The 16,086-nt window shown below is 40.4% G+C and overlaps 1 protein-coding gene across 1 annotated transcript in view; it reads right to left on the bottom strand.

Moving 5' to 3' along the window:
* LOC149199599 (ATP-dependent DNA helicase Q-like SIM) overlaps positions 1-16,086 on the bottom strand; it is a 391,868-nt gene that overhangs the window by 282,577 nt on the left and 93,205 nt on the right. The window contains exon 8 of the mRNA XM_089400631.1: positions 3,401-3,609. Coding sequence (XP_089256757.1) covers positions 3,401-3,609 — 209 coding nt within the window. The remainder of the gene's footprint in view (positions 1-3,400; positions 3,610-16,086) is intronic.

Raw genomic sequence — 16,086 nt, forward strand, 5'->3', positions numbered from 1 at the left:
CCTTAGTTTGTATATCTTTACTTTACTTTAGTTAGATACTTAAGACTATCATTTTGAACTATTACATGTAAAAATGAATTTTTATTTTGTTGGTATATGGTATATGTTATTTTATTAACTCGACTGGTATGAAGATGCCAATATGAAATATGTTATTTAATTAACATACATAGATACCAATATGAAGTATGTTATTTGCTTAACATTATCCAATATGAAAGTATGTTACATGATTAACATTGCTGATGCGTGATATTAATATGAATTATGAATTACATTATGGATATCATGTCTAAAATTGTATTTCACATATCAACATAAATGATGAGATGGAAATAAAAGAATGACTACATTTGACTATTTAATGTGAAAGCAAACTTACAAATGTATCAGAGAGCCATAGCCAAATATGATTATATAAACTCAAAAGATCAATAGCGTAGACGACAACTTATCAAGAATGCACACAAAAAAATTGTTAGCTGAATACGAATAGATTTGAATATAATGATGCATATGTTATAATGTGTGGACAAATATTTTCTTTGCAAATAATATCTTTACCAAAACGAACACGTGATGACAAAAACTCCAAGAACAATTAAGGCTCAATAAGATTCCATGATAGGGTGTTGACCCTGGTCCCACTAGGAGGGGTGGAAGTATTACCCACTGTTTATCCTCCAAAACCTGAAGTCATGGGAGGACTGTGCGAGTCACGCTCCCCTAGATGTGTGATAATGACTGTCAGATGCCTACTAAGAAATCAGGTCAATATAGTCCACGTTGTCATCCTTAGGGTCTATGAATGGTTAGTTCAGTATAGTTGACGCCATGGCATACTCCAATAGAGGACGGATAAGATGGGAATAGAATAGATTAGGAAAGATAGGATGATTCTAGAAATACAATTCTTATGTGATTATACTAATAACTAAACACTTATCAATATACTATGTAAACCCTAACTTCGGGACGAGGTTTTTAGAATGAGGGGTGTTTGTAATGATCCCCCTACAATTACAAACAAAATGTCAATATTAGCATACATAGAGCACATCCATATGATAGCTACATACGCATGAACCGCATGTATTGCACTAATATACGTAATGGCTAACATTGGAAAATGTCTAAGTTAGGGTTATGAATTGATTATCGAAATAAATTTCTATCTCATCGAAATATAATGAATATATCAAATTAAATACTTGATATGTATAACACCCTTATATACATATATATGTATGATAATCCTTAATAAAAAGAAAATATAAAATATAATGAATTATTAAGTAAATTTATTTAATTTACAATTTAATTTGATTAAAATAAATAAAATAATTAAATTAAATTCTAAATAAGATAATTTATTTAAAAATATAAATTAAGTAAATTAGTTTAATTAAAATTTTAATTAAACAAAATAGTGTTAACTCCTAACTAAACTAAATAATCAAATTCAACCTACGCAACATATCTTTAAAGGGTGAATAACCTACTCAATCAAATCTTACCAAATCAAATAAGGTTAAAGTGGATAGATTATCATGTTGAGTTCCACATAACAGGAGACAGAGACACTGAGACGGTGAAAAGGAAGAAAGACGGTGGTTCTAAGAAATATAAGAAGGGGTGCGACTTAGAAGGGGGTCTTTTGGTTTTTGGAGTGTAATGCATGGAGGAGGAATTTGCAATAAAGAGACACAGATAGAGATAAGCCTTCATTGTTCTTGAAGCTTTTGGGCACGGGGGCCATATTACTTCAAATTTGAAGTTTTTTGGAATTGGGTACCGAGATTGTGCCCTGTTTGGCAGGGAGGTTTTGGTCTTTTGGTAATGGGAGCAAATATGGGGCAACAACAGTCCGGAAACAACTTCAAACAAAAGTTTAGGTAAGTACTTACAAACAAATGGTTGAATTTTAGCTTCTCTGGATATTCCGAGTATAAATTTCGTTAAAATTTTGTTAATTTTCCAAACTTAGAACTTTTGTCAATTGTTAAATTTCGGTTATGAATTCACTATTAATTTAAATTTCATCATTTTCTGTTATTATTTGACTTAGAGCGTTAAAATTTTGGGCTTAAAGTCCACAATTTTTTTGCCAATAAATTGATGCCCATATAAAATCACAATGTGGCAATGTTTTTGTGATGTTTGCAACGCCGATATAAACCAATGACCTCAATAATTAAACCCTTGTCTTTAAAAATACCAAAACATTCACCCTATAAATAACACAAAAATATAGAGAGAACCAATAAGATAGGGCAACACCATCAGATACTCCTTATGGAAGGCATCGCTTCACAAGCCATGTTTGCAACAAAACAATACATCCAACATATCAACCCAATATAAACATACTCATGTCTATTTATATCATTTTAATTACGTAGTAGGCCTATTTGTTTGTTAAAATACAATGTACTTCTAGAACTTGGTCATTTCTTTGGATTTATAATTAGAAGAATAAATATATTTTTCATTTATTGTACATGAACACTCTTCGTCTTCACATGATTATGTGAAGATATGCCCGTATATAATTTAGTGTAGGAAACAAGAAGATAAGCTTAATTAAGCTCTCTTCTTCTCATGCAAGTAATTTTGAGATTTATAAGCTCTTGCATAAATTAAGTACTTTTTCTTTTCCTTCATTAATAAAAGTTTCAGGACACATCGGTATCAAACTTTCGATCTGCAGTGTCTACTTTCTTGAATCTTCCATACATTTATTTTGTTTATACAGATATAAGTTTCAATTGTTAATTCAGAAGTTTGTAGATTCAGCTGGTTTTAAGTTCTATTGAGTGCAGATCTGTTTTCATTTGCTGAAATGCTAAAAGTGACCATGCAACTTAAAAAGAAAAAGGAAGAGCAATAGAAAGAGAGCAATAGAAAGGCTCTAAAGAGAAAAGAGTCAAGGACAGGAACTAAGAAGCAGCAAGTACAGAAGTCTTCAACCAAGAATTCTATCATCCTACAGCACTCCCAACATCCAAGGCCGAGCACAGGGTGGACAGTATGGATTCTGCCCTACCATAGTCTCTTGTTGACATAAGTATGTCTTTCCCTTTTTATTTCTGACACCGATAGTTGTGCTACACAAGTGGACATTTAATTGCTGACTTACAAAATTATCTTGAAAATGAGTTATATTGACAATCTTTTGTGCATTTGCATTTATACTTCTGCATAACAATACTTAAGATGACTGATAGCATATTATATAATCCCTCCAAACAATAATCTAAAAGGTTATACACAAAAATACATGGCTATTTCATATAAAAGTGTAATCAGGTGAATTAAGAGATTCACATGTACTGTTTGAAGACTTGTAATCTGCAGTAACTATTTATTTAATTATGAATCACTACAAATCATTTCTTACCTTTGCATGATAAGCTGCAGCCTTCACACCAGACTTGCTAAGAAATTTTGCTATCATTTCTGTCTCTTTTCTTGTGGGTGTGTATATGATACTTGGACCCGATCCTAGTGTAGGGAGTTCCTCAACCGATACAGTTTCAAAAGAACCACTTTCTGGTTCTAAATGGTGGTCTTCTTTGAAAATAGATCCTTCAAATTCACCAAATGTCACTGAAAAGTGCAAAACAAAAAGCCAAAAAAATATTTCTGTAAATTCATAACATATTAAATATTCAAAACTAGAGGATAACAAAAAACTATAAACAGCAGCCAAGACACAGAAGTCGTTGAAAAATAGTAAATCAACAGCAAAAGAGCTGAAATTAAAAATTCTACTTTATGTCCCCGGGAAAAGGGAAATTGATGCAGGTTTCTGAAACTTTACAGATTTCAGAAAAAAGCACCTATAAATTTTTATATGGAAAAAATATTGTATACATGCAAATACATATTACATTTAAATTTTTAATGAATATTAAAAATGTTTATAGAGATTTTTTTTCAAGGAAAATACCCGTAATTTTATTCATCGTGAAACAATGGAACAAAATTACATTCTGCATACCCTAAAAAGCATTCTGAAATCTACACCTCGGGGCTTATGAGCCAAAAAAGAAAAACAGAAGAAAAGATACATATGTAACATTGAAGTTAAGTGTGATAATAAATTATAATCACTTAACTTCTCTTTCTTGTCTTTCTTTTTCTGCACTTTCGGCCATCCCCCTGAATTCTAACCAACTGGAACCATTGCTAGTTCATAATCTGTTGTCTTCGCAGGGAATTTGTGTTGAAATTTGGTACCAGAGGACAAGTGGTTCCCTTAGGCTTTGATCTTTGGCCTAGGGAAAAGTGTCCAAAAGAATTTAATTTTTCTCCTAAAGTGACTTTATAATTTTATAAAGTAAAATCTAATTTAAAAGTGATTTTAAGTGATAAAGTTACTAAGTCTAATTTTAAAGTGACTTTTATAAAGTCAATGAAAAATTAGAAAGGAAAAGTGACTTTGGAAATAAATGACTAAGTGGGTCTTTATTAAAGTGGGGTGAATTACAAAATAAAAACTAAGATTTAAATGAGCATTTAATCTCAGCCTTAGATCTCAATCTATTTCAGCCATTGGATTTAGGGATCACCCAAAAGTCACTTGGATCACCCAAAAGTCACTGGGGTTAGATTAAAGGAGGAAAAGGTCACTCATTCTTTTATGAGCAGATTGAGAGAAAGAGAGCAAGGGAGATTTATGGACAGTGAGCTGCGGAGTTTCAGCAGCGGAGTTTCAGCAGAGCGGAGTTTCAGCAGTGGAGTTTCAGCAGAGCGGAGTTTCAGCAAGTCTGTACAGCGGAGTTTCAGCAGGGCGGAGTTTCAGCAAGGCTGAGTTTCAACAAGGCTGAGATAAGATGTAAAAGTTTGCTTGCTGATTTTTGCTGAATATTTCTCTTACTGTAAAAAGGCATTTTCCAGAAATAAAGAAGAGCTCTCAAACTGGTTTTCCCCAAGAGTTGTAGGGGGTTTTTCCAGGGTCACATTGACCAAAAATCTCAGTGTTTAAATGTGTTTTAATGGCTATTTATTACTACTGATTTTTATTTCTGCAATTTCCAGCATTCTGTAAAATTTCCAGAATTTGTGTTTTCAGCAAATTTATTTTTTCCAGCTTGTTAAATGTATGGTTATGGAAAAAGGCATTTAACTATATGGGAGAAATAAGGAGAAACTGAAAACCGGGGTGGGAAATGAGAAATTTCTACATGGTATCAGAGCTTGAGTGCTGAAGGACAGTTTGGGACAGCAAAAGAAAAAATTACAGTTGCTGATTTTTCACTCAGAAAATTCCAGCACGCTGATTTTTTTCATAAACAGCAGTTTTATCTTTACTACAGCAGTGCTATTTTTCAGCTTTAGGACAGCAGGATGTCATTGGGACTAAGGGTGGAGTATAGGCTGGATGGGCATACAAATTACAGCGTTTGGAAGGAGAAAATGCAGAGTATCTTTGAGGAGGCAGAAGTCTGGGATATCATGGTGCATACCACACAGAACCCTGTTGTTGTGCCTACTGATGCTACTCAGTTGACAGCTTATAACAAAAAGAACAACAAGGGTAAGAGGCTGATTCTAGACGGAATCAAAGACCATTGCATTCCTCATGTGAGAGGAAAGAGCAATGCCCATGAGATGTGGACAGCATTGTCCAATCTCTACCAGAGTACCAATGAGAACCGGAAGATGGTCCTGAAGGAGAAGCTGAAGAACATTAAGATGGGTAATGATAATGCAGCTGGATATCTCACAAAGATTACTAATGTGAGAGATGAGTTGGCAGCGATTGGAGAGGCCATTCCACCCACTGCGTTGGTGCGGATTGTAGTGAATGGCCTCCCCCGTTCATGGTTGAACTTTGCTGATGGGGTTTGTGCACGTGAGACCCTTCCCACATGGGAGAGGTTTTGGGATGATTGCATTCAGACTGAGATCAGGAAAGGTCAGCTTGGGGCAGCCAATCCAGTTGAGCAGGATGAGGATGTAGCACTGGTGGCAGGAGGCAAGAAAGGCAAAGGGAAGAAGCAGGCTTCCACAAGCAGTGGTGGGGGCAAAGGCAAAGGTAAAGGTAAACAGGGGAACACACAAAAGGACTATTCCAAGGTGAAGTGTTGGAATTGTCAAAAGATGGGACACTATGCAGTTGTGTGTCCGGAGAAGAAGAAGAAGAAGAAGAAGGGGAAGAACCAGGACGTGACAGCTTCAGCAGAGATTGAGGACTTTGCAGGTCGTTTTGACCGGGAGTTTGCGTTCACTACGTGTGAGTCCTCTAGTGCAGGATCACCTGCCACACAGGTTCAGAGGGAGCATGCTTTTCCCTCGATTAGCGGAGCATCTTCAGGTATCTGGTATGTAGACAGTGGGGCTTCACGTCACATGACAGGAGTCCGTGAGTACTTCTCAGAGCTTTCAGAGAGTGGCACTGATATAGAGGTAGTACTCGGTGATGACAGAGTTGTTAGAGCAGTCGGGGTGGGGACACTGACATTTCAGAGGGAGTCCAAACCTCCCTTGAAAGTGTCATATGTTCTTTATGTGCCAGGGATGAGGAAGAACCTCATATCCGTCTCAGCTTTGGAAGACAGAGGATATGAGGTACTGTTCAGGGGAGGACAGGTGTTGATGTATCCCAGGGGCACTCCAGCTGATTCAGCTAGAGTGATAGGTGTACGCCATGCAAAGGTGTACAAGTTTGCATTTCAACCCCTTTTGGCATTGAGCAGTAGTACCGACAGCAGAGCTAGCAATTCTGAGCTGTGTGAGATTTGGCACCGCAGGATGGGACATATGTATAATGGAGCCTTGAGAACATTGCGGGAGATCACTACAGGTGTGCCAGATTTCAGTACTGATCACTTTGATACTTGCAGAGGTTGTGCGATGGGCAAGTTTGCCAAATCCCCTTTTCCCAGCAGTGACAGCAAAGCGACTGGGATACTTGATTTGATTCATTCCGATGTAAGCGGTCGGATGTCTCATGTTTCCTTGAGTGGATATGAGTACTATGTTTTATTCATTGATGATCACTCCAGGAGGACCTGGATTTATTTTTTGAAGACCAAGAGTGAGGTCTTCAAGCGGTTTCAGGAGTTCAGAGCTCTTGTGGAGACACAGACAGGTCGAAAGATCAAGTCCCTGAGGTCGGACAATGGAGGAGAGTACACCCTTGGAGAGTTTGTTGACTATTGTGCGGAGGCAGGCATTAGGAGGGAGTTCACTGTTCCTTACAACCCCCTGCAGAACGGGGTTGCAGAGAGGAAGAACAGATCCATCATAGGGGCTACCAAAGCCATGTTACATGATCAGGGGTTGCCATTGTTCTTGTGGGCAAAGGCCTGCAACACAGTTGTTTACTTGCAGAACAGGAGTCCGCATCGTGCCTTGGGGCACATGACTCCGGAGGAGGCTTTCTCTGGGAAGAAGCCTGATATTGGTCATCTTCATATCTTTGGATGCATTACATACTCCTATATACCCAAGGAGAAGAGGACCAAACTAGAGCCCACCGCAGAGAAGGGTATCTTTGTGGGCTACAGTGAGACCTCAAAGGCCTTTCGGATTTACATTCCTGGACAGAGGAGAGTTGTCGTCAGACGGGATGTGAAGTTCGAGGAGGATTGGGCCTTTAGGAGGTCACGGGAGTTAGAGTATCTGGATCAGCCAGACCCTCAGCAGCAGTTGAGTCAGTCGCAGGGATCCAGTGAGCAGGGATCAGGAGGATCAGAAGGTACATCTATGAGGATGTCAGGTCTGTCAGTGAGCAGTGGCTCACCGAGCCAGAGGGGTGGTGCTCCGGGCAGCATGCAGAGCAGTTCACTAGGGAGTCCACTGATGGACAGTTCACACGGTACCTCAGCTTCTACAGGTTCAGGTGCAAGCAGGAGGACAACAGACAGACAGTCAGGAGTTCAGGCTCATGATGATGATGAGGAGGAGTTTCATTCTCCGGTGGGAGAAGTGCGCTCAGGGAAGAGGAAGCCCAAGTGGCTTCAGGACACCTTGAGAGATGCCTCATCTGTTGCTGAGCCGAAGAGGCCGGTCAGAGAGAGTAGACCACCTGAGAGGTTTTGTAGCTATATGGCGATCGTTACCAGCATCCTTGACTCTGAGCCTTATAGCTATGAGGAGGCAGCTAGCCAGCAGGTCTGGAGAGAAGCCATGCAGGAGGAGTATTCTTCTATCATGAAGAATGATGTTTGGGAGGTGGTGCCGAGGCCTGACGGCAAATCCGTGGTTACTTCCAGATGGCTTTACAAGGTAAAGCATGCTGCAAATGGCAGCATTGAGAAATTCAAAGCAAGGTTTGTGGCTAGAGGGTTCTCCCAGGTAGAGGGAGTTGATTATGAGGAGACCTTCGCTCCCGTGGCTCGATATACTTCGATCCGCTCCATTATATCGATAGTAGCAGAGATGGGTTGGAAAATCCACCAGATGGATGTGAAGACTGCATTTCTCAATGGCTTCATACAGGAGGAGGTGTACATTGAACAACCACAAGGCTTTGAGGTGCATGGGAAGGAGTCCCATGTGTGCAGACTGAAGAAGGCCCTTTATGGCCTGAAGCAAGCTCCCAGAACTTGGTACTCCAGGATAGATACATATTTGCAGGGGATGGGTTTCACAAAGAGTGAGGCAAATCCGAACCTTTACTTTATTGTGATTGGTGAGGAGCCTCTCATTCTGGTGCTGTATGTGGATGACTTGGAGACTCATAGAGCACTGCAAGAGAGATCTTGCGACGGAGTTTGAGATGAAGGACATCGGCTTGATGCATTACTTTTTGGGCTTGGAGGTGTGGCAGGAGGAGGGGCATTTCTTCCTGGGGCAGGGGAAGTATATTGTGGACATCCTTAGCAGATTCCACATGGAGGATTGTAGACCCATGTCGACACCGATGATCACCAACTGTAAGAAGCTTCATGCTTCGGATTCCGAGTTGGTGGATCCTACATTGTACAGGCAGCTGATTGGTTCCTTGATGTATTTGGTCAACACTAGACCAGATATCTGTTTTGCAGTCAACACGATGAGTCAGTTTATGTGTGAGCCTAGGAAGGTTCACTGGGTGGCTGCAAAACATATTTTGCGGTACTTGCAGGGGACAGTGGATTATGGTCTGGACCAATGTTTTAAGACTCCGACTCCGACTCCGACTCGGCCGAGGATCGACTCCGACTCCGACTCCGAAACGGTAATGACTCGGCCGGCTCGATTTCAATGACTCGGTCGTTGTAAAAAATACATTAAATATTTATTTTTTTTATTAAAAAACATAATTTTAAATATTTTAAACATAATTTTAAAGATTTTCATTCATGTTTCCAAACACACAGCATTATAATATAGATGGAAGACAACATATGATCAAAGTAGGCTCTTTGCTTCTGTTCAATTTGTACATTAAACCTTGACTGTCAATCTTGACATTGTCACTAAACTATACAACAACCACTGTTGCCCTCGACACAAACACTGCAATGCTCACGAATGAATATGCAATAGGGAGCTCATGGCGCAGTTGCTAAATCAACTATGCCAAGCTGCTTTCAATCTTACACTGCTGCACTGGTGCCGAAAGGATGTATCAACAAATATGCTGCGAGCAGTGAGGCTCAGAGCTAGATGTCTTAGGTCAGCTCTATGACCTTGAAAATATCTCAACCTCTGCCCAAGGAGGCTTACTGGCATGCGTCTTATAGCTGCTCAGATATAGCAATGAAGCACCTTCTAGAGTGCTACAACAATGATGAAACATAAAACTTTACTGCCCCCTATCTTAGAATGAAGGACTGTTGATGAAGTAAGCCAGGACTCATAACCTTAAAATGACCTCGGAATATCTGTCTGAAAGAGCAAAAGATGATGATCAATGTAGGACAATGGTTCACATCAAATTCGAATCCTCATAATACAATGCCTTTCCAAAACACACCAAATTTTGGAAGATAAATTATCAAATGACACTGTACTTGCAGTCACAAGTATGGGTATGACAGAGCAGTTTATAAAACAGGAGGCAAGGTGGGAAAAATGCTTCTGTTTGTAAAGTCTGAGGTTTTCTTCATGTCAGTCCAAGACATATCTAAAGTAAAATTTCATGCTTAATACAATTGCACTTGTTACTTACAACTCAGTGATTTATTTCTTCCTTACAGAAGTGTAGGTCTTTGATAAATAAGAAATCTCTTTCCCTTTGTTTGAAAGAAGAATGGCAATTCCATGAAAACACTTGTGCTGGCCTGTGAATTATGCTGAATGGAAATGGATCGTGGAAAGGGATTGAAAAGGGATTGAAAGGTTCTAAGTTATACCCCATTATGTTTGAAGTGTATTTTTTATTGATTAATTGTTTGTCATGTCACTGAAAGTTTGGCCCAGAATATGTAAATGAACTCCTGATCATGAGACCAATTCCGATGATGATAACCTTACTATAGACAAAGACATATTCTTCTACAAATCTTCAACTTCAGTCAATAAGAGGAATGCTACTACATACAGTGCCTCTGTCTTTTCACTTAGAATCATCAAGACTCACAACTGCAATGTGAATACCCTTACTGCAAACCAATGAAACATGAACCTCTCACTGCTGCAATATAAGCCACTGAACCTTACACTGTCAGAAGGTGCCTACCATTAATTTCTAACTGCTACTATTGGAGGCACTGCTGAAGTAATGATTGATGACCGAGTCAAATTGGATCCGGCCGGGTTGACCGAGTCATGTGTGACTCGGTCAACCGGACCGGTTACTTGGCCGGGTCACTCCTCCAGCAATCGACTCGGTTCAACTCGGTCGTTTCAGTTTCGAAACGGCCGGTTTGTAAAACACTGGTCTGGACTACAGGCAGGGAGATGGAGTGAGATTGGCAGGATACATTGATTCTGATTGGGCAGGTTGTACTTCTGATAGGAAGAGCACTTCGGGGTGCTGTTTTGGGTTGGGTTCAGCAGTAGTGTCATGGTTCAGCCGGAAGCAGCAGTCAGTAGCACTGAGTTCAGCGGAAGCAGAGTATATGGCAACCAGTCTAGCTAGTTGTGAGGCTATCTGGCTTCGCAAGATGTTGTTTGGCTTATTTGGTCAGCCGTTGAGACCTTCAATGATTTACTGTGATAATCAGAGTTGCATTAAACTCACGGAGAATCCAGTATTTCATGACAGGTCAAAGCATATCGGGATCAGATATCATTTCATCAGAGACTATGTTCAGAAGGGAGCTGTGAAGCTTGAGTATATTTCCACTGATGAGCAGGTTGCAGATATTCTTACCAAAGCCTTACCACGGGGCAAGCATGTCTACTTCAGAGACAAGATGGGTGTGGTGAGGAACACCTTCCTCGGTAAGAGGGAGTGTTGAGATTTGGTACCGGAGGACAGGTGGTTCCCTTAGGCTTTGATCTTTGGCCTAGGGAAAAGTGTCCAAAAGAATTTCATTTTACTCCTAAAGTGACTTTATAATTTTATAAAGTTAAATTTAATTTAAAAGTGACTTTAAGTGATAAAGTTACTAAGTCTAATTTTAAAGTGACTTTTATAAAGTCAATGAAAAATTAGAAAGGAAAAGTGACTTTGGAAATAAATGACTAAGTGGGTCTTTATTAAAGTGGGGTGAATTAAAAATTAAAAAGTGAGATTTAAATGAGCATTTAATCTCAGCCTTAGATCTCAATCTATTTCAGACATTGGATTTAGGGATCACCCAAAAGTCACTTGGGGGTTAGATTAAAGGAGGAAAAGGGGGAAAAGGTCATTCATTCTTTCATGAGCAGATTGAGAGAAGGAGAGCAAGAGAGCAAGGGAGATTTCTGGACAGTGAGCTGCGGAGTTTCAGCAGCGCGGAGTTTCAGCAGCGGAGTTTCAGCACAGCGGAGTTTCAGCAGAGCAGAGTTTCAGCAGCGGAGTTTCAACAGAGCGGAGTTTCAGCAGAGCGGAGTTTCAGCAGCGGAGTTTCAGCAGAGCGGAGTTTCAGCAGCGGAGTTTCAGCAGGGCGAAGTTTCAGCAAGTCTGTACAGCGGAGTTTCAGCAGGGCGGAGTTTCAGCAAGGCTGAGTTTCAGCAAGGCTGAGATAAGTTGTAAAAGTTTGCTTGCTGATTTTTGCTGAATATTTCTCTTACTGTAAAAAGGCATTTTCCAGAAATAAAGAAGAGCTCTCAAACTGGTTTTCCCCAAGAGTTGTAGGGGGTTTTTCCAGGGTCACGTTGACCAAATTCTCAGTGCTTAAATGTGTTTTAATGGCTGTTTATCACTGCTGATTTTATTTCTGCGATTTCCAGCATTCTGTAAAATTTCCAGAATTTGTGTTTTCAGCAAATTTATTTTTTCCAGCTTGTTAAATGTATGGTTATGGGAAAGGGCATTTAACTATATGGGAGAAATAAGGAGAAACTGAAAACCGGGGTGGGAAATGAGAAATTTCTACAATTTGTTTGAGCCTGAACTCTCAGAAACATCGGATCTCTTTGTACCCCCATCCCGTTTTCTGCAAGCGCCTCATTTTCCATCTTTCTGATGCATGGATCTCCTGAGGTTCAATGTCATTCTGCATGTGGGATACGAAGACATGATGTGTCTGTGCATCCACTTTTGCATGATTTGTTTGGTTCTACATGGTTTCTTCTTCTTCTTCTTCCTCTTCTTCTTCTTAGAGGTGAGGATCGGAGGCCTGCCATCCTTTTGGTTTATAGGCCTGCCTCTTTTTCTTTCTTGGAATCCTTTTTGCCTGTGGACATGTGTTCTACAGATGTCCTATTTGAAAGAATGCACGACATCTGAATTGATGAAAAATGTGAAACTAGGTTCAGTATTTATAAATATGAAATGTACTTTTGATTCTTGTATTTGTAAAATGAAAGTATATTTATTATTGTTATTTTTGGAGGTCAAGCAACCATTGAGTGGTTCTAAGGTTTGTCCCAGGTCAAGAAGTCAAAAGAGTCATTGTCATAAGTTTAAGACCCCATCAAGCACATTGTAACTTGTAAAGAGAATTATTTTTGTCATTAAAAGTGTCAAAATACCCTTCGAGACCAAGTTGGCCCAGTAGCTAAGAAGTCGGCCTATTTTGAGAAGCCACATCCACCTTGAGAAGCCTATATAAAGGAGTGAACTCAACCTCCTTGAGAAACATTCATCACTCACTCATTCAAGCGAAGGAGAAGAGTAAGAAGGCTAGCGAAGAAGGAAGAGGACGAAGAAAGATTCTTTCTGGGCTAATTCTCTCTAACATGTGCGAAGAAGAAAAGCTAGGGTTTGTTGCTTCAAGGTCAAAATTCTCTATTTGCTGGAAGAGGATCAAAGTGTTGAAATTTGGTACCGGAGGACAGGTGGTTCCCTAAGGCTTTGATCTTTGGCCTAGGGAAAAGTGTCCAAAAGAATTTAATTTTTCTCCTAAAGTAACTTTATAATTTTTATAAAGTTAAATCTAATTTGAAAGTGACTTTAAGTGATAAAGTTACTAAGTCTAATTTTAAAGTGACTTTATAAAGTCAATGAAAAATTAGAAAGGAAAAGTGACTTTGGAAATAAATGACTAAGTGGGTCTTTATTAAAGTGGGGTGAATTAAAAAATAGAAAGTGAGATTTAAATGAGCATTTAATCTCAGCCATTGATCTAAATCTATTTCAGCCATTGGATTTAGGGATCACCCAAAAGTCATTTAGGGTTGGGTTAAGGGAGGAAAAGGTGGAAAAAGATCATTCAATTCTTTCATGAGCAGATTGGGAGAAGGAGAGCAAGAGAGCAAGGGAGATTTCTGGACAAGGAGGAGAAAGAGGCAGCAGTTTGGCACACACACCAAGGCAGCATTTCAGCAAATCTGAACAGCATAAAGAACAAGCAGAAAAAGGCAGATTTAGTGAGCAAAACAGTGAAAAAATTATTTTTCAGCACAAATATCGAGGAGGCGATTTTCTGCACTTTTCCCGAGGGCTGTCCGTACAAGTCCGTACGGCCGTCCGTACAGTCCGTACAGTCCGTACGGTCCGTACATCCGTACGTCCGTACAGTCCGTACATCCGTACGGTCCGTACAGCTCTTCCAGCAGTTTTCAGATTGTCGTGTGGGCTGAAAACAGATAAGTTTTGCTTGCTGGAAAAATTTCTGTTTTGCTGATTTTTTGCTGAAATATTTTCTCTGTAAAAGGCATTTTCCAGAAATAAAGAAGAGCTCTCAAACTGGTTTTCCCCAAGAGTTGTAGGGGGTTTTTCCAGGGTCAAGTTGACCAAAAATCACTGAGTTTAAATGTGTTTTTATGGCTGTTTTAATTGCTGATTTTTTATTTCTGCAATTTCCAGCACTCTGAAAAATTTCCAGAATTTGTGTTTTCAGCAATATTTATTTTTTCAGTCTGTTAAATGTATGGCTATGGGAATGGGCATTTAACTATATGGGAGAAATAAGGTGAAACTGAAAACCGGGGTGGGAAACAGAAAATTTTACATGGTATCAGAGCTTGAGTGCTGAAGGGCAGTTTGGGACAGCAAAAGGAAAAAAATACAGCTGCTGATTTTTTCACTCAGAAAATTCCAGCAAGCTGATTTTTCATAAACAGCAGTTTTATCTTTACCACAGCAGTGCTATTTTTCAGTTTTAGGACAGCAAGATGTCATTGGGATTGAGGGTGGAGGATAGGTTGGATGGGCATACAAATTACAGCGTTTGGAAGGAGAGAATGCAGAGTATCTTTGAGGAGGCAGAAGTCTGGGATATCATGGTGCATACAGCACAGCACCCTGTTGTTGTGCCTACTGATGCTACTCAGTTGGCAGCTTATAATAGAAAGAACAACAAGGGTAAGAGGCTGATTCTAGACGGAATCAAAGACCATTGCATTCCTCATGTGAGAGGAAAGAGCAATGCCCATGAGATGTGGACAGCATTGTCCAATCTCTACCAGAGTACCAATGAGAACCGGAAGATGGTCCTGAAGGAGAAGCTGAAGAACATTAAGATGGGGAATGATAGTGCAGCTGGATATCTCACAAAGATCACCAATGTGAGAGATGAGTTGGCAGCGATTGGAGAGGCCATTCCATCCACTGAGTTGGTGCGTATTGCAGTGAATGGCCTCCCCCGTTCATGGTTGAACTTTGCTGATGGGGTTTGTGCACGTGAGACCCTTCCCACATGGGAGAGGTTTTGGGATGATTGTATACAGACAGAGATCAGGAAAGGACAGCTTGGGGCAGCCAAGCCAGTTGAGCAGGATGAGGACGTAGCACTGGTGGCAGGAGGCAAGAAAGGCAAAGGGAAGAAGCAGGCTTCCACAAGCGGTGGTGGAGGTAAAGGTAAACAGGGTAACTCACAAAAGGACTATTCCAAAGTGAAGTGTTGGAATTGTCAGAAGATGGGACACTATGCAGTTGTGTGTCCGGAGAAGAAGAAGAAGAAGGGGAAGACCCAGGATGTGGCAGCGTCAGCTGAGATTGAGGACTTTGCAGGTCGTTTTGACCGGGAGTTTGCGTTCACTACATGTGAGTCCTCTAGTGCAGGATCACCTGCCACACAGGTTCAGAGGGAGCATGCTTTTCCCTCGATTAGCGGAGCATCTACAGGTATCTGGTATGTGGACAGTGGGGCTTCACGTCACATGACAGGAGTCCGGGAGTACTTCTCAGAGCTTTCAGAGAGTGGCACTGATATTGAGGTAGTACTCGGTGATGACAGAGTTGTTAGAGCAGTCGGGGTGGGGACAGTGACATTTCAGAGGGAGTCCAAACCTCCCTTGAAGGTGTCAGAGGTTCTTTATGTGCCAAGGATGAGGAAGAACCTCATATCCGTCTCAGCGTTGGAGGACAGAGGATATGAGGTACTGTTCAGGGAAGGACAGGTGTTGATGTATCCCAGGGGCTCTCCAGCTGATTCAGCTAGAGTGATAGGTGTACGCCATGCAAAGGTGTACAAGTTTGCATTCCAGCCCCCTTTGGCATTGAGCTGTAGTACCGACAGCAGAGCTAGCAGTTCTGAGCTATGTGAGATTTGGCACCGCAGGATGGGCACATGTCTCATGGAGCCTTGAGGACATTGCGGGAGATCACTACAGGTGTGCCAGATTTCAGTACTGATCACCATGATACTTGCAGAGGTTGTGCGATGGGCAAGT

Source organism: Pinus tabuliformis, chromosome 2_1 (assembly GCF_031772625.1).
Source record: "Pinus tabuliformis cultivar Carrire ecotype Pingquan chromosome 2_1, CPIR1, whole genome shotgun sequence".
Classification (NCBI taxonomy): Eukaryota; Viridiplantae; Streptophyta; class Pinopsida; order Pinales; family Pinaceae; genus Pinus; species Pinus tabuliformis.